Source organism: Penicillium riverlandense, assembly GCF_028828495.1.
Source record: "Penicillium riverlandense strain IBT 135883 chromosome Unknown utg000001l_segment0_segment0, whole genome shotgun sequence".
Taxonomy (NCBI): domain Eukaryota; kingdom Fungi; phylum Ascomycota; class Eurotiomycetes; order Eurotiales; family Aspergillaceae; genus Penicillium; species Penicillium riverlandense.
This window is the reverse complement of record NW_026643194.1, coordinates 2,682,838-2,706,066: the sequence shown is the minus strand read 5'-3', so window position 1 is coordinate 2,706,066 and position 23,229 is coordinate 2,682,838. Positions and strand designations below refer to the sequence as shown.

General features: G+C 55.0%; 9 protein-coding genes across 9 annotated transcripts; 6 read left to right on the top strand and 3 right to left on the bottom strand.

Moving 5' to 3' along the window:
- Positions 1 to 270: 270 nt before the first annotated feature.
- N7474_001103 (glycosyltransferase family 15 protein) lies at positions 271 to 1,524 on the bottom strand (the record flags this gene model as incomplete). Its single annotated transcript, XM_057192518.1, has 3 exons — positions 271 to 567; positions 620 to 1,408; positions 1,477 to 1,524. 3 exons carry the CDS (start codon positions 1,522 to 1,524, stop codon positions 271 to 273), a joined length of 1,134 nt encoding a protein of 377 aa, XP_057057471.1.
- An 830-nt stretch (positions 1,525 to 2,354) lies between these two features.
- N7474_001102 (deadenylation-dependent mRNA-decapping factor PAT1) lies at positions 2,355 to 4,924 on the top strand (the record flags this gene model as incomplete). The annotated part of the gene is made up of 3 exons (XM_057192517.1): positions 2,355 to 2,494; positions 2,553 to 4,745; positions 4,801 to 4,924. 3 exons carry the CDS (start codon positions 2,355 to 2,357, stop codon positions 4,922 to 4,924), a joined length of 2,457 nt encoding a protein of 818 aa, XP_057057470.1.
- Positions 4,925 to 5,823: 899 nt separating this feature from the next.
- On the top strand, positions 5,824 to 7,063 carry N7474_001101 (NAD-dependent epimerase/dehydratase family protein; the record flags this gene model as incomplete). Its single annotated transcript, XM_057192516.1, has 3 exons — positions 5,824 to 5,852; positions 5,906 to 6,597; positions 6,660 to 7,063. The coding sequence occupies 3 exons, from the start codon at positions 5,824 to 5,826 to the stop codon at positions 7,061 to 7,063; spliced, it is 1,125 nt and encodes a 374-aa protein (XP_057057469.1).
- Positions 7,064 to 7,264: 201 nt separating this feature from the next.
- On the bottom strand, positions 7,265 to 8,602 carry N7474_001100 (putative oxidoreductase; the record flags this gene model as incomplete). The annotated part of the gene is made up of 2 exons (XM_057192515.1): positions 7,265 to 8,362; positions 8,426 to 8,602. 2 exons carry the CDS (start codon positions 8,600 to 8,602, stop codon positions 7,265 to 7,267), a joined length of 1,275 nt encoding a protein of 424 aa, XP_057057468.1.
- A 153-nt stretch (positions 8,603 to 8,755) lies between these two features.
- Positions 8,756 to 9,610, top strand: N7474_001099 (putative G-patch domain protein; the record flags this gene model as incomplete). Its single annotated transcript, XM_057192514.1, has 1 exon — positions 8,756 to 9,610. One exon carries the CDS (start codon positions 8,756 to 8,758, stop codon positions 9,608 to 9,610), a length of 855 nt encoding a protein of 284 aa, XP_057057467.1.
- Positions 9,611 to 10,074: 464 nt separating this feature from the next.
- Positions 10,075 to 12,517, bottom strand: N7474_001098 (Sec1 family protein; the record flags this gene model as incomplete). Its single annotated transcript, XM_057192513.1, has 6 exons — positions 10,075 to 11,194; positions 11,251 to 11,717; positions 11,767 to 11,969; positions 12,028 to 12,174; positions 12,237 to 12,419; positions 12,484 to 12,517. The coding sequence occupies 6 exons, from the start codon at positions 12,515 to 12,517 to the stop codon at positions 10,075 to 10,077; spliced, it is 2,154 nt and encodes a 717-aa protein (XP_057057466.1).
- A 255-nt stretch (positions 12,518 to 12,772) lies between these two features.
- On the top strand, positions 12,773 to 15,111 carry N7474_001097 (ATP-dependent RNA helicase SUV3; the record flags this gene model as incomplete). Its single annotated transcript, XM_057192512.1, has 2 exons — positions 12,773 to 12,931; positions 12,988 to 15,111. 2 exons carry the CDS (start codon positions 12,773 to 12,775, stop codon positions 15,109 to 15,111), a joined length of 2,283 nt encoding a protein of 760 aa, XP_057057465.1.
- Positions 15,112 to 15,347: 236 nt separating this feature from the next.
- On the top strand, positions 15,348 to 18,983 carry N7474_001096 (uncharacterized protein; the record flags this gene model as incomplete). Its single annotated transcript, XM_057192511.1, has 1 exon — positions 15,348 to 18,983. One exon carries the CDS (start codon positions 15,348 to 15,350, stop codon positions 18,981 to 18,983), a length of 3,636 nt encoding a protein of 1,211 aa, XP_057057464.1.
- Positions 18,984 to 19,278: 295 nt separating this feature from the next.
- N7474_001095 (NPA1/URB1 family protein) lies at positions 19,279 to 22,781 on the top strand (the record flags this gene model as incomplete). Its single annotated transcript, XM_057192510.1, has 3 exons — positions 19,279 to 19,426; positions 19,488 to 22,072; positions 22,131 to 22,781. 3 exons carry the CDS (start codon positions 19,279 to 19,281, stop codon positions 22,779 to 22,781), a joined length of 3,384 nt encoding a protein of 1,127 aa, XP_057057463.1.
- Between the last annotated feature and the right edge of the window lie 448 nt (positions 22,782 to 23,229).

Sequence of the window (23,229 nt, the reverse complement as noted above, 5' to 3'; positions counted from 1 at the left end):
TTTTCCCGACGGTTGCGGAAGCGGTGGACTAGACCAGCCGCGTAGGCCATGCAGGTTTGAACCCATAGCAGCGAGCGAGCTCGCGCGTTGCGGCTGATGGCGAGGATAACGGCGCCGATCAGCAGGAGGGCCAACACCACACGGCCTACGGCAAGGAGTCAATTCTGATCTTCCGCGCCGGGTGGTTTCGGCATGTTGTTGATCTCGAACCAGCGGGAGGTGCCTATATAGCATGTGAGCTGCGTGAAAGAATAACCAACAAGACAGATATCACCCACAGGAATATCCTCTCCAGTCAAAGTTGTCGTTTGGTTTACATGTGCATCTCAAATCCAGTCTCATTGACTCGCTAGTTGGGCAATGTGTGAAGGGGACGTGGTAGTAGGCGATCTCGTCGAAGAAATGGATTTGCTCCTTCTTGAGGAGCAGGCTGGCGGCAATGGAGTGGACGGGTGCATCGCCCCAACGCTCGTAGAAAAAGCCGCCGTCGTGATCCAGCGACTCGAAAAAGTCCATGTACTCCTTGCCTCGCAACCATTCCAGGTTGCCGATTTCAAAGTTGGACCACTAAGCCAAAGTCAGCACCTCGGTCATTGACACCATACCGAATATCACTTACGAAGTGGCACTTGTTGAAGGTGGCGCCGCCATCGTCGCTCACAAATTCCAGCGCGTTTCCTTCCGCAAGGTGTTCCGGATGCTCCGTCATAAACTTCTTGACACTATCCCACAGTGTGGGGATGGTCTCCATGTACTCCTGCAGACTGATGACGAAGCTGTACTTCTTGTCGTTCTCCTTCATAAAGCGGAAGGGATCAAAGGGGAGATCACAGAAGAGCTCGATGCTGGGCTCGACACGCCAGTAGAGTTCATACTGCTGCATCAACTCGTGACGGAAGAAGAACCCCGATTCATAGCGGCACATGTGGCGATAGCTCTCCGAGTCGCCGTAGATGATCTTCTTGCGGCCCATCTCCTCGCGTGCCTCCTGGGCCTTTTTCTGGTCGATGAAATCTGGATACGACCAGTGTTCCTTCGGGATCTTGCCATAGTGGGTCGTGCCGGACACCAGCGCGGTGGTGAGCTTCTTGAACTCGTCGTCAAAGTCCACGTCGTTTAAGAACACCCAGTCGTAGTGGTAGTTGCGGTTGAAACGGTCTTCCACCGAGCGAATGGAACTGATGAGATCCCACAGATCGCCGTTGCGAGCCAGGGTCACAAAGGTCGCATTCACGCGGGCGGCCGACGGTGCGCCAGCGCTGATCGGCCCGTAGTCTGGCTTGGCAGGTTGTTGCTGCGAGGGCGCCGGAGCTGTGTCGTGTTGGGCGGGGCGGCTCAGCTTGGGTAGCGCGGAAGTATTGGGGATAGGGATGGAGGATCTCGAGACGAAGAAGAAGACGGCCAATCCCTAAATGGTGTTGCACGGCTCGTTAGGCGGGTTGCTCGCAACTAGGCATCCATCACCAGGCAACTTACCACGGCAGCGAACAGCAGGTACCGCACATATCGAGTGGAACCGGACATGGTGGATGGAGGACAGGTAGAGATGCAAGAAGCGAACACCTGAGGTTGAGTCTCAGGTGAAATGATGCAATCGACACGGGCGCGCAGTCGATCAATGGACACCACGGTGGAGGAAGGTGGCAAAGAACCAGTCCCGTTGTTTGCACGAGGCAGGCAGGCAGGGTCGGGTTCGGGCCAGTCCAGTCCAGAGAGCAATTCTTCAGGAGCGAGACATGGGAAGAGAACAAGAGCCAAAATATTCTAGGAAAGGAGGAGGGGGGGTATGTAGGATGTAGTGGAACAACGGCGCGCCAACAGGCCGCGCAATACCACACGACGACCGCTTTGAGCCTCCTGTTTCACTTGCGAGACATGCCAGACAAGGCCATTGATACTAGGCAGAACCATAATAGCACCGTTAGCCATCGGATGATACCACAGGGAAGCTCCGAGGTTTGATGAGGCAGATCTACGAAGATGCTTTTTGGCGCAAGGCTATTCTTATTCTGTACAGACACTGGTCGGTCGGGTGGAGGTATAGACAACATTATTCATGCCACATTGCACTGGAATGAGGAGTAGCCAGGAAAATAATCCACCAATATTATCTAGGTCAATATGACCAAATCAATCGTCAATCTATTATGATTCCATGAGACTAAGGGACAGCATAGATGAAGCCGCTCCAGTCTTCCTGCTGCCATCGTCGCTTGGCGTAGACCCTGCCTGCCTGAGGCCACCACACTGCCGAGCCTGAGCCAACCAACTCTCCTTCTCTTCTCTTCCCCACCACCATCATTCATCACCACCGTATCCCCCTCCTTCATCCCTCCCCCCTCCCAGCCGAGGCCATGTCCTTTTTTGGCTTCGACACCACCCTGCCCAGGGACCGCGACCGCGATCCCGGGCCCTCGCGGGGGTTTTTCGAGAACTCCGATCCCTTCGCGGACATCGCTCGTGCGACGGCCAACGCGGACGAGGACGATGATGCGTGAGAGATCCCACTGGTTCCACTTCGTGGTTGAACATTTGGACTGACACTGGCCCAGGATCGATTTTGAGGATACCTACGATGGTCTCGGCGATCAGCTCGACAACGATCAGGATGTCTTCAACGACGACACCTTCGGGGGTGGGGAGACCAGGGCGGTCGGCAAGGATTTCGACTTCTTTGGCAGGACTGCTCAGGTGTCCGATGCCATTGGGGAGGAGCAGGTTCGGTACAGCTTGCAACACCCCCAGCTGGCTCAGGCGGCACCTCCAGCTCAGGCTCCTGGAATTCCCACCCAGACAGCCACGGCTCACGCGGCACCTCCCTCCAATAAGCGCTCAGGCTATGAAAAGTACTCCGACCCGGGCTTCATTCCGGATCTGCAAGCCAAGTCGAGCGTCTGGGGCACGTCGCAGAAGAAACCGGAGCCGACTCCCACCCAGGCCCCGAACCGAAAGATGATGAGTCTGGAGGAAGTCGAGGCTCAGATGCGTAGGCTGGCCCCGCAAGCGGCGCCGATGCCAGCACTGCACTCAATGCCTCAGCCCGTCTCCGAGCCGTCGTACCCGCATCCACCGCCGCAGCACCTGCCCGATGGCTTTCCTCCCATGCCTCCAGAGCTTATGGCTCAGCTCGAGAAAGGCGTGCTCCCACCGCACATGCCGCCTCCGCCTCCGGGTGTCTCAGAACTGTGGCCTGGGCCTGGACATCCTCCCCCTGGAGTGCCGCTGCATCTCCTGCAGAATGCCAACCTTCCGCCGCAGAACATGCCACCCTCAGGGCCGCAACGGCACGCAGGCCCGCCCCAAGGCCAGAGACAGCAGCAAATGCCACCGATGGCGCGAGGACCGGGAAATAATGGGATGCCGGTGATCACCAACCCTCAGCAGCTGATGCACCTGACGGAAGACCAACGCAATGCCTATCTGGTCGAGGACGCGAAGCGGGCGAAACGCAACCACAAGATCTTTCTCCTGTCCAAAGGCAACGGCCTGATGACACCGCAGGACAAGAACTTCATCACCCGCATCCAGTTGCAGCAATTGGTGGCGGCGGCCGGTAACGTGACGGATTCGGACTTGGAGTCCGTCCTCACGGAAGACTTCTACTACCAGGTCTACAGCCAAATCCGTGGTGCACCACGTCAACATCCCCACCAGCCTCTTGGTCATTTCGCACAGACGTACCTTCTCCAGACCGGTGCCCGGTTTGGGCATGGTCGACGGGCACTCCAAAGTGCGGACAACCACATGCAGCGGATGCAGCAGCAGGTGCAGCGTGCCGTTGAGGCGGCCAAGGCGAAGCCCAAGAACAAGCAGCTCATTATTGAGGGCAGCTTGGGCAAGATCTCTTTCAGCAATGCGAAGGCGCCGAAGGCAATACTCAACATCAAACGGCCCGACAGCTCGGAGGGTGCCAAGCCAGCAAGGAAGATACAGTCAGATTTGAGTCTCAGTGATCGTAAATCGATCCTGACAAATCTCGAAGCTGTCTACAGCGCCCTGATGTCAATGGAAGATATGGAACGCACCATGCCTCCACCCCCAGATGAGAATGACCCGGAGGCAATCCAGGAGCACATGGAATGGCGCCAGAAGGTCCACACGCTGAACCAGAAACTCTGGCGATCTCTCAAGGTGATGGAGCCCATTGTTCCCAACTCGACCACGCCCCACCCTTTTATCGCTCTCCTGTCCTATCCTAAAGGAAAGAAGGCCATCCCTCGCATCTTCCGCCACATCGACCCGGAACAGCGGGTCACTATCCTGACGATGATTGTGGTGCATCTGGATAGTCTGGATGTCGTGCGTCTGGCACAGCCAACGCCTGGTGAGGCGCAACCATCCCTGGCTGTGCGCGAGGCGATCGAGCTGTTCTCGCTGGCCGTCATGCCGAGCCTGCTGGGCTACGTGAACGAGGCGCCATTCAACATCATCATTGGCCTGCTGGGACTGGTGATTGCCCAAACTCATGTGCAGTCGGTGGCTCGAACCAAGGTCGGCCTTGGGATCCTGACCATGCTGCTCAGTCGTGCTGAGATCGTCAAGGAGGCTGGTCAGGCCGCGGAACGCGACTGGCAGCAGTGGGTGGAGAAGTTTAATGTCTTGTTTGATACGTTGGAGCCTGTCCTGATTGAGATTTTCCCCGGATCGATCAACTCAGGCGACGACATGTACGTGTGGCAGTTCCTGGCCGCTGTCGGCATCGGTGCCAGTCCCGAGCAGCAGCAACGCTTGGTGATTGCTGTGAAGTGAGTGATACCCCCATCTTTGCCTATGTGCTTGTTTCTAACTATTGATTCCCAGGGACCGCGTGATGGAAACGGTGGCTTACAGCAAGACTCTGCCCGCCGACATGGCCAGCCAGCGGTTGGGCAATGTCAACCTCTTCATGCGTGCCATCGGCTTGGATGTCGAACTTCTTGGTTAGACCGGCTATATGATTCGAATCTTGTCTTCGGGGTTTCTTGAGTTCGGCCGGGGAATCTGCGGGTTGTGCTCGCCGATCGGTATGCCGACCGCTGCTTCGCCAATGTCGCCCGGGGCTGTCCGAGTGCCCTCCATGCGCGAACGACTACCCTGGCTGTGCTGCAGAACAAGAGTATATGTCTATGCAGCGATGGCCCTTGCTAATATGGCCTCGTCTGTCTATACCGGCGATCTCACGTTTACACCATCCATGCTGAGGCAATAAATCGGATGAACCAGCCAAACTACAAGTACTGGCTGAGAATGTCAGTACACTAAAATTCCGACGTGGCCTGTTATTTTATTGGCCCTAAACCCAGAGCATATTTTTTGTTTATTTTCTGCCAATACCAATTGTGTTATCGCTGCGAGACACGGTGGCGCATGACGTTACTTTCCCTATTTGTATGAATAGTTTTCTTTTTTACTGTTCCTGAAATCAATTGCAACATTATATTACTATCCGGTAACTATGGCTGATGGCGCCCCTGACACGGTGGGCCCGGCCTGAAACGGAGATCCTTGAATGTAACGAAATCTAAGAATAACACTATGTGCCCGTTTGCAGCTCACCGCTAGGACGATCTTATGGGGACGCTGACGAGTCCGATATCTACTAGATTCAGACTAGTGAGTGATTCGCCATAGTTAACTAGTCCTGGAGCAGTAGTGAAGAGAATTAACTTGTTGATCGACGGTCCTTCCTGTGCCCCACGTTGCCCCTCCACGCTGGCCTCCCTCTCTCTCTCCCTCTCCCTCTCTTTCTGTTCCTCTTCTTCCTCTTCTTCTTTTCTCGCTTCCGTTCCCCTGCTATACCCTCCCCCAACCCAATTGACTTAATTGAACAACCCTCTGTACATCATGCCTGCTGGTTCGGTTCTAGTCACCGGGTATGCGCCCTCCCTCGCCCTGGCATTGCGATCCTAACTGACTCCCGCCGCAGTGGAACGGGCTACATTGGCTCGTTCACCACTCTCGCCCTGCTCGAGGCCGGCTACAAGGTTGTCGTCGCCGACAACCTGTACAACTCGTCCGCCGAGGCCCTGAACCGCGTCGAGCAGATCTGCGGCAAAAAGGCCGAATTCGCCCAGCTCGACGTCACCGACGAGAAGGGCTTCGACAAGGTCTTCGAGGCGCACCCGGACATCGACAGCGTCATCCATTTCGCCGCGCTCAAGGCCGTCGGCGAGTCTGGCGAGAAGCCCCTTGACTACTACCAGGTCAACGTCTACGGCACCATCAACCTCCTCCGCTCCATGGTCAAGCACAATGTTTACAACATCGTCTTCTCCAGCTCCGCCACCGTCTACGGTGATGCCACCCGCTTCCCCAACATGATCCCCATCCCTGAAGAGTGCCCGCTCGGCCCGACCAACCCCTACGGCAACACCAAGTTCGCCGTCGAGACCGCCATCACTGACGTGATCAACGCCCAGCGGAACAATGCCACCAAGGCCGGCAACGCCGCCGAGGCTAAGAAGTGGAACGGCGCTCTGCTGCGCTACTTCAACCCCGCCGGCGCTCACCCGTCCGGTATCATGGGCGAGGACCCCCAGGGCGTCCCGTACAACCTGCTCCCGCTGCTGGCGCAGGTCGCCACGGGCAAGCGCGAGAAGCTGATGGTGTTTGGCGATGGTACGCTTCCCCCAAACCCCAAACCCCGCTACCATCCCCTCCCTTCTCTCAGTTCCTAACAGCTCTTCCAGACTACGCCTCTCACGACGGCACCGCCATCCGCGACTACATCCACATCCTCGACCTGGCGAATGGCCACCTGAAAGCCCTGAACTACCTGCGCGCCAACAACCCCGGCGTGCGCGCCTGGAACCTAGGCACGGGCAAGGGCAGCACCGTCTACGAGATGATCCGCGCCTTCTCGGCCGCTGTCGGCCGCGACCTGCCCTACGAGGTGGCCCCGCGCCGCGCCGGCGACGTCCTCAACCTCACTGCGAACCCGACCCGCGCAAACACCGAGCTAGGCTGGAAGGCTGAGCGTACCCTCGAACAAGCGTGTGAGGATCTCTGGCGCTGGACTGAGAATAACCCCCAGGGTTATCGTCAGCAGCCGCCTGCTGAGCTGTTGGCGCAGCTGAAGAAGTAGATTTTCCCTGCACAGGAGGTATAAAAAATTGGAGTGGACTAGATACGGACAGGGAGGAGTATGTGTGTGAAGCTTGTGGATGTAGAAAAGCTTGGATAGTCAGTAGATTGATTGATTGATAGCCTTAAACGAATCTCTTTAAGTACCGTGTACTCCCATTATTGTCTATTTGTTTCCTTTCTTAACCCAAAGCACCTATCCTCAAGACTGGTTTCGCCGACTCCGCCGGGACCCAGCAGTCTGCTTCTTCTCAGACGCAGTCTCCTTGCGAGATTGTTTCTCCGCCTCAGTTTCCTTCTCCTTCTTCTCCAGCGCCCTCTTAACGGCAGCCTCCTTCTCCGCCTCCTCAATCTGCTTCTCGCTAAACTCCCACAGCCGTTTGCCCAGTTCGTCGTCCTTCACATCTTTCCGCGCAAGATCTACCTCGCGACACTCTTTCACCATCCAACCGCCCTCGCCGCGCGAGTATTTCTCCTCCATCGCAGCGTACAGGACGCTCTGTGCACCCTGCTGCGGGGATTTGAGGACCAGCCACCACACCGGCCAGGTCAGTAGATAGACTAGCAGACCCCACAGCGATCCGCCGGTCAGCCAGCGACGCATGCCCGGCGTGCGGGACAGGCCCGGGTCGACGACCAGGACACGCGTGCAGGGCGGGAGGCTATCTGGACGCTTGTAGGCGTTAAGGTGACGCTGGAAGGACTGGGCGAAGATCATGAGAGAGAGTTTGCTGAGGGCGTATATGCCCTTCTTCTTCTGGGCCGGGGTGGATTTCTGGTGTTGTTTTTTGTTCTTGGTGAGGGTTTCAGAAGAGGGCATGGAATTGCCTCGTTCTACGACGTCCAGGTCGAACTTGGCGCCGATGTAGCTTGAGCATGTCGTGAAGATCACTCGCACGTCTCGGTGGGCGGGCTGGACGCGGAGTGCCGGGGAGAGAATGCTGAGAAGATGGAAGTTGGCTAGATAATTAATCTGCCATTCCTGGTCGAGGGCATTGGGCGTAGTCTGCTGGCGAGCAGCGCGAGACGGCGCCGCCGTGCCGCCGCAGAGAATCACCAAATCCAGCCGGCGGGGAGGAGCATTATCGATCCATTTGGTGGCGAAGGTACGAATGGAATGCAGGTCTGCGAGATTGACTTGTTCGGCATAGATGAGCTGGTTGCCTGTCGTGCGGCGCAGGTCCTCGATGTATTCGACGAGGAAGATGTCTGAGGGAGGTTGCTGCGTGAGGAGGATCACTTGGGCGCCGCGGGTGGCTAGTTCGTGGACCACGGACGCGCCAATCCCGGATGTTCCGCCCTGTATAGATAATTTTTGTTAGACTTGGTTGCAGCTGGAGATATGGAGAGGCTATCGTCCTACCGTTACCATGGCCACCTTGGAGTGCAGCAGCCGCTCGGAGGTGTTGCGTGCTCCGCCGAAGAAGTACTTCAGCGCAGCCACTAGCAGCACCCATGGCACGACGCGGAGGACTGTCCATACGTGAGGGATGGATGAGAAGCCCTCCGTGATGCCCTGGACGATGAGAGGGATGGGCATGGCGGAGGATGGAATTGATGGAGTGGAAAGGGAGATAGATGGTGTGTTGATGGTGTCAAGTGAATTTGGAGAGTTGGTTTGCTTATCGTTATCGGTCTCTTTCTTATCACCGCTTTTCCTCTTTCTCTCTTCACTCACTCAACCACCCACTACATGTCCCAAGAAGAGGAACAGGACGAGGACTACTTCCTCCCGCTAGAAGACCAGCGCGTCTTCGGCGCTGGCATCCGTCGTAAACGCGTGCAGTTCGTGCGCTCGGCCGAGCATGAACTCAACACCACCGTTCCGTCATCGTCATCAGCCTCCACGCCGTCCGCTACAAGCATCGCAGACAAGTACTTGTCGATCGTCTTGAAACCGAAGACTGCTACGTCGCCGAGTACGCCCACCGAAGAGGCTTCTGCTCCGCTGCCACCTCGTTCAACGCAATCTGCGCCTCCAGCTGCGGAAGCTGTTGCTCCGCCGCCGCCACCACCACCTCTACTTCCTCCAGCCGACACGGGAACGGAAACAGAAACAGACACCGCGCAACGGTGTGAAGTGTGCAACCTTCCACTATCCACAGAGACACCATCAACCCCATCATCCTCATTATCAACCCACCGTCCCCACGAAGCCTCCCTAGCACACCAACTCTGTCTAACGCACTCCCACCCACCATCCCACCTAGACCGCACGCGCGCCGGCCTTCGGTATCTCTCCACATACGGTTGGGACCCAGACAGCCGAACCGGGCTGGGAGCACCCGGCCGCGAAGGCATCCGAGAGCCGCTGAAAGGGCGGGTGAAGAACGACACTGTCGGGCTTGGAGCGGGAGTGGGCCGGGACGCAGATGGGGATCCGATCCCAGTGCATCGTCGTCCGGTATCGCCGCCGAAGAAGGTGCAGAGATTGAATTCTAAACAGGTGCGGAGACAGGCTGCTGAGGCACGGAAGAGGGGGGATCGGTTGAGGAATCTGTTTTTCCAGAGCGATGATGTTTTGAAGTTCCTTGGTGAGGGGCCTTAGGTTGGGCTGGGGTTGGGTTATGAGGTGGAGTTTGGATTGGTTGTTCGCATTGCTGCATATTTACACATTTGATACCCCTTATAGAAGATGATTGGTACGTTCTGGAGTACAACAATTTAGGTATTTTCACTATGATTCCTTGCTCAGATCTCTGCTCCTCCACTCTGCCCCGACACATACAAGCCGCCCCAAAATGGAAACAGAAACAAAGAAGGCAAAATACCAGATCAGAATTGTCAATGGTACAATCAGAGGGAAGAGAAGGCACCTCTACTTGTGCAAGACCGACCTGGTAGAAAAACCAAAGAGATAGGCAGGAAAATGGTATCACAACAGCGCTGAAGGAGAACCGCTTGGACACAGCGAGCAACGAAGGGAAGGAAAGAAGGCTGTCATATGATGGAGGGAGGGAATGAAAGGACCGAAGGGGAAGATGGAAAAGCAGAGATGAGGTAGGTGAACCATTACTTGAAAAATCGGTACTTCTTTTCCTTGTCCTTCTTCTCCTTCTCCTTCTTGTATGGCTTGCCGCCCGCCGGTGGTGTGCTGCCCGACCCATTTGCATTGAGGGACATGTTGACCATCAACGCCTCCGGCGGTGCGGGAGGGTTGAGGTGCTTTGTAGACACTGGCTTCTTTTTCTGCGGCGGGGGAGCAGGGGCCGCGGGCTTTTCGCGCTCGAATAGATGCGCCGGGGCCGCGGGCTTGGGCCGATCCGCGGGGATATCAAGCTGGCGCCTGTCGACGCTGAGGTCGCCAACCTGCCTCATGAACAAGCCTGGGGTCAACATGTGTGTTGTGGCCAGGAAGATGTCGCGGCCGTGGTTCTGAGAGACTTCGTAACAGGCGCGAGACTCGGCATAGGTGGCTCCGCCGGCCATGAAGACAATGATGCGTTGGCGAGGCTGCTCAGCGGTCCGAGTGCGCGCCCAGGTAGGTTTGGCACTGCGCAGGGACGCCTGCTGTGAGAGCATTTCTTGCGCGGCGAACCCACCGTCGGCATCGGTGTGCGGCCGGGTGAAGGGGAAGACGGTGGTGTCCAACGTGCCCTGGACCTGCTCTTCGAGCAGCTGCTTGAGACCCAGTTCGTACCGCGACAAACTGAGCTCCTCCGAATCGGGTGCTGGTGCACGGCGGTTAAAAAGCGGTTGCACCGGAGGCTTCTCATCTCGGAGAGGTTTCTCCACTCGTACACCGAGTAGGTCCAGATTGGCGATGACATCCCCGTCGCGCCCGGGTAGCTGTGCATGTGCCATCAGTTTGCGAATATCTCCTCCCAACAGCCCGCCGCGATACATGATGTACAGAAGCAGAAGCCGGAGTCGGTCTGGGTGCAGGACCGACTCATCATCTAGCAGCTGGACAAGCTGGGCCGCCAGATTCTTTGCCTTCTTGTAGTTCTCATCGAGACCTGTAGCGAATGACTGCTCGATGGAGCTCACCTCCAGAAGCTTGCGATCTTGGAACAGCTTCATACATTCATCCGCCATGTTTAGATGCAGCGTGTATGCATTCTTGCCCTCTTGAAATTCAGTCAGTCCTGCCAACATGTCCTTGATCGTGTCCACATTAGCTGAGTTTTGACTGCAAGCGTCACGTTAGCAAATGATTCCCAAAGAAAATAAAAAAGACACACTGACTCTTCGGCAAACTGGGGATGGGCCCGTCGAAATTTATGAAAATCATCGCCCAGTCTCTCAACCACATCCTTCATGTGCACATGACGGTAGTCCACCCAGACTTTGTCATTCTCGCCGATCTCCATTTCCTTCGTTTCCTCATTCGCGCCACCCTCGTTGATGACGGTCTTATAGGTGACCTTGTCCCCGTCTTTGATCGGCAGAAGATCGTGTACCATGGCCTGATATGTGAATTCGTGGAGAAGAGGTGCATAAACATCCATCGAGCGATCCACGACCATGAGAACTCCTCGAGGGCGCGATGACGGAGGCGGGAAATCGCGTTGATGCTGTGCAAATTGATCGAGCTCACTCTGAATGAATTTGGCTAGATGAGAGCATAGAACCGCAGCTTCGTGGGTCGGGGTCCGCGGCCGATAATACCGAATCACAGGATATTCGCCCAGACTTGCGCAAAGCGATACGACCTGCAACTCCGGTTAGCAGGCGCTTCAGGGGACTGAGTCAAATCCTTGCCTTTTGTGCTAGATCTCGGAGGTGGCCCGGGACCAAAGAATTGCAGCTCGGATGGAACAGAATCGGGAAGCTCCACGGATCCCGAAAAGTCACCACGCGCGATTCTCTGGGGTAGAAATGGACGTTCATGATGCGGAAGTCTGTAATGCGATCACGAGCCATCTGGGACCGGTCCAGCCGAGTGCGCTCTTGTGGATCGAGAACTATGGGCACTGTCAGTCACGCCGCGGAAGTCGACGGGTTGGCCGGTAGCACACTGACATGAAGTCCAAACCAAAGAAGCCTTCCTGTATCGTCCCACCTCGAAGTCGGCCATCAGGCAATCCACGATGTGGCTCTCCGGTGACAGTATATATAGCGCGTCCATGTCGGGGTTGGAGGGGCGGCGGTGCTCGATCTGTTCGATATCTAGGGGGAAGGACAGTTGAGCGAGGTGTGCGTTTGCATCGTGGAGAGGAAGTCGGGCTCACTGGAGATGTTGTAGTTGAGGATTTCCTCCTCATTGACGGCGCCATTGATCAGTTTCCGGCTGGTGTCGTCCACCACCAGGACTTTCCACTGCACAGGAGACGGGCTGTTAGTGTCGTCAACTTTTGTAGGAAGAGACACACTCACATCTTGGCCTCCAGCATGCCTAATGCTGTTGAGAATAACTGCACGGCGAGCGAGACGTCAGTGGATGGGGGAGAGACCGCGGGGCGGGCGGAAGGCACCTACTGTCGCGCTGGATGGTGATGATGGAGGAGCCCATGCTGGCGGGCGGGCCCTCAGAGAGGGAGCTGTTATACCGATCAGGGGACGAGAAAAGGAGAGCGAGTCTGGGAGGAAGAAGGAGAAGGAGAGGGCGAAGGAGTGAAGGGAGTGTGTTGTGTACAGTGCAGAGTTCCCCACCACGAGTTAACTATTGCGGGTGGCGCATTCGATAAGCAAGTTAAGCTGTGCTTCCGCTTTTTTCTTTTTCTCCTGGCATCAACCCCCCCAACCTCATCCATTCCAGCTAATGAGGATGCTGCCATGGTCGGGCAGGTCCACTCGCACCCTCTGGTGTGCCGTGCGACCGTTGGTTTGCCCGGCTGAGCGGTCGTTTACTACAACGGCCGCCCTGCAGCGGTCGAAACGAAAGCTGAACCCGAAGAGGATTACCCCGGACTCGACGATCAAGACGGTGGGTTCGTGTCCCCTGAATGGAGAATCCCTGCTGATTGACTCCCATGCGTACAGCCCTCGCCCGTTTCCCAGGCCAAAGAGAGCAAACCCAGAGCAGATCGACAGGCCATAGCGAGTGCGCAAGATTTCGAGCTGGTGGTGGAGAAAGCGGTGCGCGATACAGAATTCAAACTCAGAGAGATTAAAGAGTTGCCGGAAGGATGGGACAAGCTCGCGCGGACTATCCTCAATGCCGCCAAACTGAACGAGCAGAAGCTCGGCAACAACTGGGGTCCTCTGAGGCGCACCAAGGCGGTGCTGCAAAACGCCTATCTCACCGAGGGAGTCTATGGCCTGCGCGATGAGTTGGAATACATGGCTTTTGCAAACGCTATCACTGCGAAATATTCCCTTCCCAATCTAGAAGGGCAGCAACAGGTGGCCGACCTACGATATCCCGCCGAATGGTACCCGGCTGCACGCTCAATGCAAAGGACGATCCACCTGCACGTCGGTCCTACAAATTCCGGCAAGACATACCACGCGCTGCAGCGGCTGGCACAGTGCAAGGAAGGCTTCTACGCGGGCCCGCTACGTCTGCTAGCACAGGAAGTATATTATCGATTCAAGGCCGAAGGGATTTCAGCTGGTCTGGTCACGGGGGACGAAGTTAAGCTCCCTGAAAATGAACATCCTCGCATTGTGAGCAACACAGTCGAGATGGTTAGTCTAGGGCAGGCCTATGACGTTGGCGTGATCGATGAGATCCAGATGATTGCCGATTCTTCGCGAGGCTGGGCGTGGACACGGGCGTTTCTGGGAGCGCAGGTCTCCGAGTTGCATCTCTGCGGCGAAACACGGACCGTGCCGCTCATCCGAGAGCTATGCGCTCTGACAGGCGATACCTTGGAAATCCATCGCTACGAACGGCTGAATCCCTTGAAGGTGATGGATCGCAGCCTGCAAGGCGATCTCCACAATCTCAACAAGGGCGATTGTGTGGTGTCCTTCTCCCGAATTGGAATCCATGCCCTGAAGAACGATATCGAACGAATCACTGGAAGGCGGGCGGCGATTGTGTATGGTGGTCTACCGGCTGAGATTCGAACTCAGCAGGCCAGTCTCTTCAATAGTCCCGATAATGACTATGACTTCTTGGTTGCCAGCGATGCTATTGGCATGGGGCTGAACTTGAGTATAAAGCGCATTGTTTTCGAGACCTTGATCAAGCGGATCCCCGGCCGTTTCTCGCGACTCTCTGTACCGGAGATCAAGCAGATTGGCGGACGTGCTGGACGCTATCGTGTCGCGAATGCCAGCGAAGATGGCGATGACGAAGAGACCAGTGTCGGTCTCGTCACGTCTCTGGAAGACGTCGACCTGCCTTGGATTCAGCAAGCGTTCAAAGTGGAATCATCACCCATCAAGGCTGCGGGAATTCTCCCACCGGATGGTGTCAATCACAAGTTTAACGCCTACTTCCCCCGGGATACTCCCCTCGAGTATTCCATTAAGCGCCTTTTGGAAGTCGCGGAATCAAACCCGCTCTTCTTCATGTGTGATATTCGCAGCCAAATTGGTGTCTCCCAAATCATTGATACTGTGCCCGGACTGCAGGTTCAGGACCAGTTAACCTTCCTGGCCGCACCAACGGACTATCGTGAGGCCGAGTCCCGCGACATCCTCGTGTCCATGGCCGAATGCGTGGCCCAAAGCTCTCACGGGCGCTTGCTGGACCTCTCGACTCTGAACCTGGAGATTCTGGAGCAGGGGGTCTCCGGCGCCAAGGAGTACCTGCGCGAGCTGGAGCGTCTGCACAAAGCCCTGATCCTTTATTTATGGCTGGGCTATCGATTTGGAGGAATATTTACTGACAGGACGCTCGCGACGCATGTCAAAGGGCTTGTGGAAGAACGTATGATGCGGGCATTGACGGAATTCTCTGTCAATAAGAAACTGCGGAAGGACTCTTCACTGAAACGCCAGATTGCGTTGCAAAAGCAGCAAGCGGAACAGGAGGTTATTCTGGATTCAGACCTTCTTCAGCAGGGTGAGGATGAACATGAGATATCAACGCTCGAGGGATCCCCTGAGGCGCCTGGCACTGCTGAGGAATCGGTCGAAGAAGGCTTTCTAGAGACTACTACGCCGCCGGAAGAGGCTGAACCCTCGAAGGGGACGCAGACACAGACTTCCTAAGGTTGTGTTGCGACAGTGTGAAATTAGATCTGTATACTAGCGACCCTGTACCTATAGACCTACGAAAGTAATCAACTTCTCTCTAGAATCTAGAGGAATCGCATCTTATAGAGTGCTTATCTTATCGGTGGCGACTTCGGCCTTAGTGATTTTCCCTCCCTTCCGCTTTGGCAGAAACCACCAACTCTGCATTCTCCCGTCCTGCTGCTCTCACATCAACCACCATCGCAGCAGCCATGGATGACCTAGAGTCTCTGGAGCTTCTCTCGCTCGTCTCGCGAGTGACGAACGAGCTCCAGAACTACCTGGGCATCAACGACAAGACCTTGGCCGAGTTCGTCATCGACCAGCACCTCAAATGCAGCGGCTTCCCCGAATTCAAGAAAGGCCTCGACGACATGGGTGCCGAGTTCCCCCAGAGTCTGATGGAGAGTCTCGATCGCCTCATCCTGACCATGCACCCGAAGTACAAGGCCAAGAAGACTCAGAATGGCGACGCGGCGGCTGCGCATGATGGCGACGACATGGATGTGCTCGATGCTTTGGAGAAGAAGTCGCGTGTGTTCAAGGGTCTGGCTGTTCCTGACACGGAGAAACGATGGGTTGAAAACGATTACATGGATCCCCAGGAGGCCGCGGACGGGGCCGATGCCCAAGCGGGCGCCATGGACGATACATTTGCGATGCTGGAGGGTCTGGCGGGACAGCCGCGCGCGGCTAGGGATGATCGCAGCAGCACCAGGAAACGGAGCCGCAGTCCAGAGCATGATGATTACAACCGGGGGCGCCGGCGCCGGGACAAATATCGGTCCCGGTCAAGGTCTCGCAACGGCAAAAACGACCTTGTGGACGAGTTTGGTCGATCCATCGGTGGCCATCGCAACGGCCACAGCGATCGTCGGAGACACCGAGACGATGATCTTCGCCGTCCGCCCGTCGAGCTCGATGAACACCCAATCCTCTACAAGATCTACGATGGCCGAGTGACTGGCGTGAAGGATTTCGGTGCCTTTGTAAATCTACAGGGTGTTCAAGGGAAGGTGGATGGCCTCGTTCATATTTCGGCTATGCGGGAAGGAATGCGAGTGAATCACCCGTCTGATCTAGTATCTCGCGGGCAGCCCGTCAAAGTCAAAGTGGCTAGCATCCAGGGCACTCGCATTGGCTTGTCGATGAAGGAAGTGGATCAAGAGACAGGCATGGATCTTGTGCCTCAGCGCCGCTTAGCATCTGGTGCAAATATGGAGCGCCTCGACGGAACATCCGCAGCAGATGACAAGTATGGCAGCCTTAGCTCGGATGTCCCTGTCATCGAATCAGATGGACGACCTATGCGGAATCGCAAACGGCTTACCTCTCCCGAGAGATGGGAAATCAAACAGTTGATCGCGTCTGGTGCCGTGAGTGCGGCGGATTACCCCGATCTCGATGAGGAATACCATGCGACGTTGACGGGAGAAGCCACCTTCGAAGAAGAGGAAGATGTCGACATTGAAGTCAAGGACGAAGAGCCCCCGTTCCTAGCTGGACAGACTAAACAATCCCTTGAACTCTCGCCTATTCGCGTTGTCAAAGCACCCGATGGTTCTATGAATCGTGCGGCAATGTCAGGTACCAGCCTTGCCAAGGAGCGACGCGAGCTGAAACAGCAAGAGGCGCAGGGCAAGGCGGCTGAACGTGCTGCTGATGTCGACCTGAATGCTCAATGGCAGGATCCTATGGTCGCACCCGAAGACCGACAGTTCGCTACAGACCTACGATCTGCGCAACAACCTAAGGATGAGTCTGTACCGGAATGGAAACGGGTTACTATGGGCAAGAACACATCGTTTGGCAAGCGGACCAACATGACTATTAAACAGCAACGCGAAAGCTTGCCGGTATACAAATTTCGCAAGCAACTGCTAGATGCTGTGAAGGAAAATCAGTTGATGATCGTCGTCGGCGACACTGGCTCGGGGAAGACTACGCAGTTGACGCAGTACCTAGCCGAGGCCGGGTATGCAAACAACGGTATCATCGGCTGTACTCAGCCACGTCGTGTTGCTGCTATGTCCGTGGCCAAACGTGTTTCCGAGGAAGTGGGCTGCAACCTTGGTGCAGAAGTTGGATACACCATTCGTTTCGAAGACTGCACTAGCCCCGAGACCAAAATCAAGTACATGACAGACGGCATGCTTCAAAGAGAGATTCTCTTGGACCCTGACATTAAGAGATACTCCGTGATCATGCTTGACGAAGCGCACGAGCGCACGATCGCGACCGATGTTCTCTTCGGTCTATTGAAGAAGACGGTCAAGCGAAGACCCGATCTACGACTCATTATCACATCCGCCACACTAGACGCCGAGAAGTTCTCAGAATTTTTCAATGGGTGTCCTATCTTCTCGATTCCTGGCCGAACATTCCCTGTCGAAATTATGTATTCAAAAGAGCCCGAAGAAGACTACCTCGACGCTTCCCTCCTCACCGTCATGCAAATTCATTTGACCGAGCCTTTGGGTGATATTCTTCTCTTCTTGACTGGACAGGAAGAAATCGACACAGCATGCGAAATTCTATTTGAACGGATGAAGGCGTTAGGGCCCACCGTGCCCGAATTGGTCATTCTTCCCGTCTATTCTGCTCTTCCTAGTGAGATGCAAAGCCGGATCTTTGAGCCCCCGCCACCGGGTGGCCGGAAAGTTGTTATCGCGACCAACATCGCTGAGACCTCGATCACCATTGACAATGTCTACTATGTCATCGATCCCGGATTTGTGAAACAAAATGCCTACGACCCGAAGCTCGGCATGGATTCCCTAGTAGTCACTCCGATTTCTCAAGCGCAGGCCAAACAGCGTGCGGGACGTGCTGGACGAACAGGCCCAGGAAAGTGTTTCCGTCTATATACCGAAGCGGCCTATCAATCTGAGATGCTTCCGACGACCATTCCGGATATACAGCGCCAAAACCTCTCGATGACCATCCTGATGCTCAAAGCCATGGGCATCAATGACCTCCTCCATTTTGATTTCATGGATCCACCCCCGACCAACACCATGTTGACCGCGCTCGAGGAACTCTATGCACTGTCCGCTCTAGACGACGAAGGTCTCTTAACCCGGTTAGGACGAAAGATGGCCGATTTCCCTATGGAACCCGCGCTCGCCAAGGTTCTCATTGCATCGGTAGACATGGGTTGCTCCGAAGAAATTCTCACGATTGTCGCTATGCTTTCTATCCATTCGATCTTCTACCGCCCAAAGGAGAAACAGCAACAGGCCGACCAGAAGAAGTCCAAATTCCACGATCCGCATGGCGACCATCTAACACTGCTCAACGTTTACAACGGTTGGAAGAATGCGAAGTTCAACAATGCGTGGTGCTTTGAAAACTTCATTCAGGCTCGACAAATAAAACGCGCACAGGATATTCGCCAACAACTCCTCGGGATTATGACTCGCTACCACCATAAGATTGTTTCTTGCGGCCGGAACACTACCAAGGTGCGACAAGCTCTCTGCACAGGCTTCTTCCGCAACTCGGCTCGCAAAGATCCCCAAGAGGGGTACAAAACGTTGGTAGAAGGCACGCCCGTGTACATGCACCCCAGTTCCGCGCTGTTTGGGAAGCAAGCTGAGCACGTCATCTACGCTACTTTGGTTCTCACGACGAAGGAATACATGCACTGCACCACAGCGATTGAACCGAAATGGCTTGTTGAAGCAGCCCCGACCTTCTTCAAGGTCGCACCCACCGACCGTCTCTCCAAGCGCAAGAAGGCCGAGCGCATCCAGCCTCTGCACAATCGGTTTGCCGGCGAAGATGATTGGCGCTTGTCAGCACAGCGGCGCCAAGGCAGAGGAGGTGGTGGTGGGACTTGGGGTTAGTAGTACCTGGGTACCCAGGGAGCTCTCCAGCTCAGAAGACTCCGTTGGTGTTTTTATTCTTCTATTATTGTATCTAGAATATCAGAGATGCCTCACGGCATCTATTTCTCACAATGCCCTTTTTTTACATGTTTAAAAGGTTGCTTGTAGCTTGTAACCATGTAGGAGCTGTGGAGCTCATGGGAAGCTTAACCCTACTGAATTTTCTCGGGTGCTGATTGGTCCGCAAAATCTCAGCGGAACGACCATTTCGACTTCAAGAGAAAAAACATCGATCGCGACCTCTACCCCAGTAATGGAGCACGTCGCAGAACACCCATTCCGCACCAAGCGGAGAAAGCTGGACGATGAGGCACCTGCAAGAGAGGATGCGTCCATCACTTCTCCGGCCCAGTTGCGCGACCTGCTTGTTTTTCAGCAGGATGCTCCCGCTGCCAAGCAAGGTGAGAGAATTCCCAGTCGAGCTGCCCGCCAGCAACTCCTCGAAGCTGATTCAAGTCAAAGGCATCATCAAGTTCAAAGAATTTTTGAACTCAATAGGCCAAGCAGGGAACGAGAGTGACAAGGCGCAGAGTCTCCGCGTTCTCAAGGCCTATTGCGATAAGCAGATTTCTCATCATGGACCGGACGAGGACCCCGTCTGCTTCCCGGACCTCATCCAGACCTGGGCATTCGGAGACAGCAACAACAATGAGCCTCTGCTGACCAATGTTCCCTCTGTTCTGGCCATCTTCTTCAAGACCATCTCGCGGGAACTCGAGTTCCGCGAGTTTGGGCTTGCGCTATGCAAGCATCTGCTGCAGAAGGATCAGCTGCGGCTCTTCAACCGGGGCCTGACGGCGACAAAGACTAAAGAGCATCTCATCTCGCCCTGTCTGCGTCTGCTCACGGAGATTGTGTCATTCGATGGTGGCGTCGTGGCCCGCCAGCTGTACTCCCGGCGGTACATCACGTTCAAGCGCCTTGAGGTCTTTTTGACGCCCAACAAAGCACAGCTGGAGAATGCAGAGGACGAATCTCACAAGTCGACTCTCCGGCGAAATGCCCAGCGGTACTTACTCGCTAACCTGCGAGTCCAGCATGTCGCCGACAAGAGCGACATTATCGAGCAGCACAAAATCACCAAAGGTTTCCTCGAGTATGTCCGAAAGGATTCGAGGGATATCGTGCTGGATATCATAAAGTCGATTGAGAGAGACATCGTTCAAGATGCTGTGCTTGCTCGCAAATCCAAGAGCAAGTTCTTCAACCGCGGCAACCTGGAGAGACTCGTGACGCTCTACGGATACGATCGGGAATCGGAAGAACCCAATCCAGACGGCGTATCCGTCGCAAATGAGATACACCGGGTCATGATGAATGTTTGCAAAACCGCCGGACTTGGTGTTCTTTTGCCAGAAACTGGCTGGTATCCCGTCGGTACTGACCCCGAGACTTTGCCACTCGAAGACGACGAAACCATTGAGCTGGGTCTTGATTCGCCCATTTACGTTGACAAGTATCGCGATTCGGTTCCCGTTCGGAATGGCTCACTGTCGCACCTTATCCAATGTCTTCGTCCCGATGTGGATAGTCTTCAGATCGAGCTGCTGGTGACCATCTTCAAGGTGGCACCGGAGCTTGTGGCTGATTTCTTCACCAGAAAGACCATGTTTACATCCGATCCCAAAGCCACTCCCTCGTGGATGGCGGAGTCAGCTCTGCTCTTCTCGACGGTGCAATTGCCCGTTCCTACGAACTGCGGCTGGAAGGAAAAACAGCCTGCCCTGCCACCGCCTATCTCGATCGTTATCGAGAACATTCTTCCTCGACCTCTGAACCAGAAGATTTTGACACGGTGTCTGAATCAGAACGCGGAGATCATCACGTTGTTCGCCGTGCGGATCTTGACCGTCGCATTCAGTAAACTGAAGACCGTTCTCGCAATGTTCCGTGCTGAACATGCCCAGGCTCAATTGTTTTGGAGCCAAGCTGCTACCAAGCTACTTGCCGAGTTTTCTCGCCGATGCCCTGAGGTGAAAGATGTCATTACTCTATTCCGACGAACCGCCAAGGACGACTTGCAGCAGCAGGAAGCTGTGTCAGAGCTGCTCACTTGCTTCTACGAGGTCATGCCAGACATTGCACTGGAAGAGAATTTTGATGTTTCAATGGTCTTGGTAGACGTGTTGAAACGACTTGATGCATCTGATCTTAGCACAGACGACTCCGAATTGCTCTTGAGTCAGCTGCAGAGCATTTTGCGGATTGCACAGCAGTCTGCGTCCTTGCGTTGGTGGCAACAACCAGCGTCCATGTCATACTCTCCATTTACATCGATTCTCAAGGTCCTTGTGGAGACATCGGACAAAAATTCGGCGCGGCGCATCTCTACTCTTTTGAGGACCGTTCTGACTGAAGAAAATTCTATTCTGCTCAACTCGCCTCAATCATTTGTCGCGTTATTGGCAAGTCTGGAGGACTCCGAGTCTGACTTTCTGCACAGGCAGTTGATGTTTTTTGATAACTGCGTGTGTCGGGTTGCCAAGAAGCCGGTTCACTACCTAGACCTCATCGATTCCTTATCCGCCGATGCGGCCGGAAGAGTTAGCCCCATTGTTGCCGCTATCACTGAACAGTGGCCATTTATCGTCAAGAGCGGCGATGCCACGGCTGAGGCCGCTGTTGGTTCCTGGATTGCCAAATTACTTGGAAATTTGAAGAAAGCAAAAGAGCACCAACCAGCTTTGAAAGCTGCTCAGGATGCTTTGGTTGAAGCCACTGAGGGCAAGAAAACTCGTTCCCTTTTCAAGAAAGCCCTGAAAGAAGCCGCGGAGGTCGATGAAGGAGACCGGATGGACATAGACTCCGACCCGACAGTGCCTGCTGCATCCCACAAGCCTGCGGAAGTTGATCTGGACGAGATCTTTGGCTCCTTGCCTACCGAGGGAACAACCCACAACGCGCTGCACCGTTGGGAACGGGAGGATGTAGAAGCGGCAGTGGAGCAAGGACATATCGCCGAACTGATGCTCTGCCTGTGTTCCCAACACGAGGAAGTCCGACGCCAGGCGTTTGCCAATATCATCCGCTTCATGGCGAAGCTTAAGGTAATGCCAGCCCATTTCCCAGGCGATCAACTTTATTTACTGACAACGACTAAAACAGGAGTCGAACTATGCCGAGTGGCGCTCGGTATACATTCTCACAGGTGAACTGTTAGAGAGCGTCAACAAAATGGGACTGGAGCAACCAATTCCTTGGATTGTTGGCGAATGCGCTTCCAGTTCTCTGTCAGTTTTGATCAACCCACTGCACAAGGTCTACGGGAAAGTCAACAAGTTCCTGCAAAAGGCGCCTTCTTGGGAATCCGAGAAGATCCCGTCGTATTGGATCGACAAGATCCTCCTCCACGAGCCCGAATTGGATGATGGGTATTTCGATGAGATTGACTGGCTGCTCGGCTTGTTCGTCAGGGGTCTGCGCACCCCGGCGGACATGGAAATCTACCGGCGGGCAAACGTCTTCGAGCGCCTCCTCTCCCTCTATCAGTCCCCGACGCTGGGAGACTCTCCTCGACGCAAGATCCTGCACATCGTCTATCGGGCTGCACAGGTTGGTGGGAGCACGACGCTCATCACTCGTGCAGCTATCATCAGTTGGATTCAGGTTCAAGTCACGGCGTCGGAGGCGAAGGACCGGGCTATGCTTTCAGCGCTCGCTCAGGCTTTGTATGAGACCTCCGACCGCCAGCGTGTGGATAGCTGGGGCTGTGGGACTGTAGAGCGGAGTGTTGCAAAGATCAGAAAGATGATCTAAAGGAATAAAATAGATTAATGTACAATTTCAAAGCAAAAACAATAGTTCCTGTGAGGATGTCTTTCCCACCTCGGCAGTAGTGGAATCCCTTCACACCCCTTGGCCCTAACTAATAGTCACTTGACACTTTACCACTTCCACTTCCGACTCGACCCTCTTCCCTCGACCACCGCTACTGCCCGATTTATTTTCTCTACAGTTCTCCTCTAGTTACCCTGTTCCATAACTCCAACTTCTGCCTTCCCCTCGGACCGACTGTCTCTCACCGACCCCGTCTCCGCTTTGTCTGACACAGCATTGCCACAGCCAAAAGTCCACCACCCCCAGCGACTTTTTCGAATAACCTCAAGCCTCCCCTTTCTCTCCCCTCAACTTTTCTCGCACATCTCTACCTCTTCTTCGATTCTGCTCTCTCGTCACATCCCTCGACAGCTGAAGCTCTTTTTTC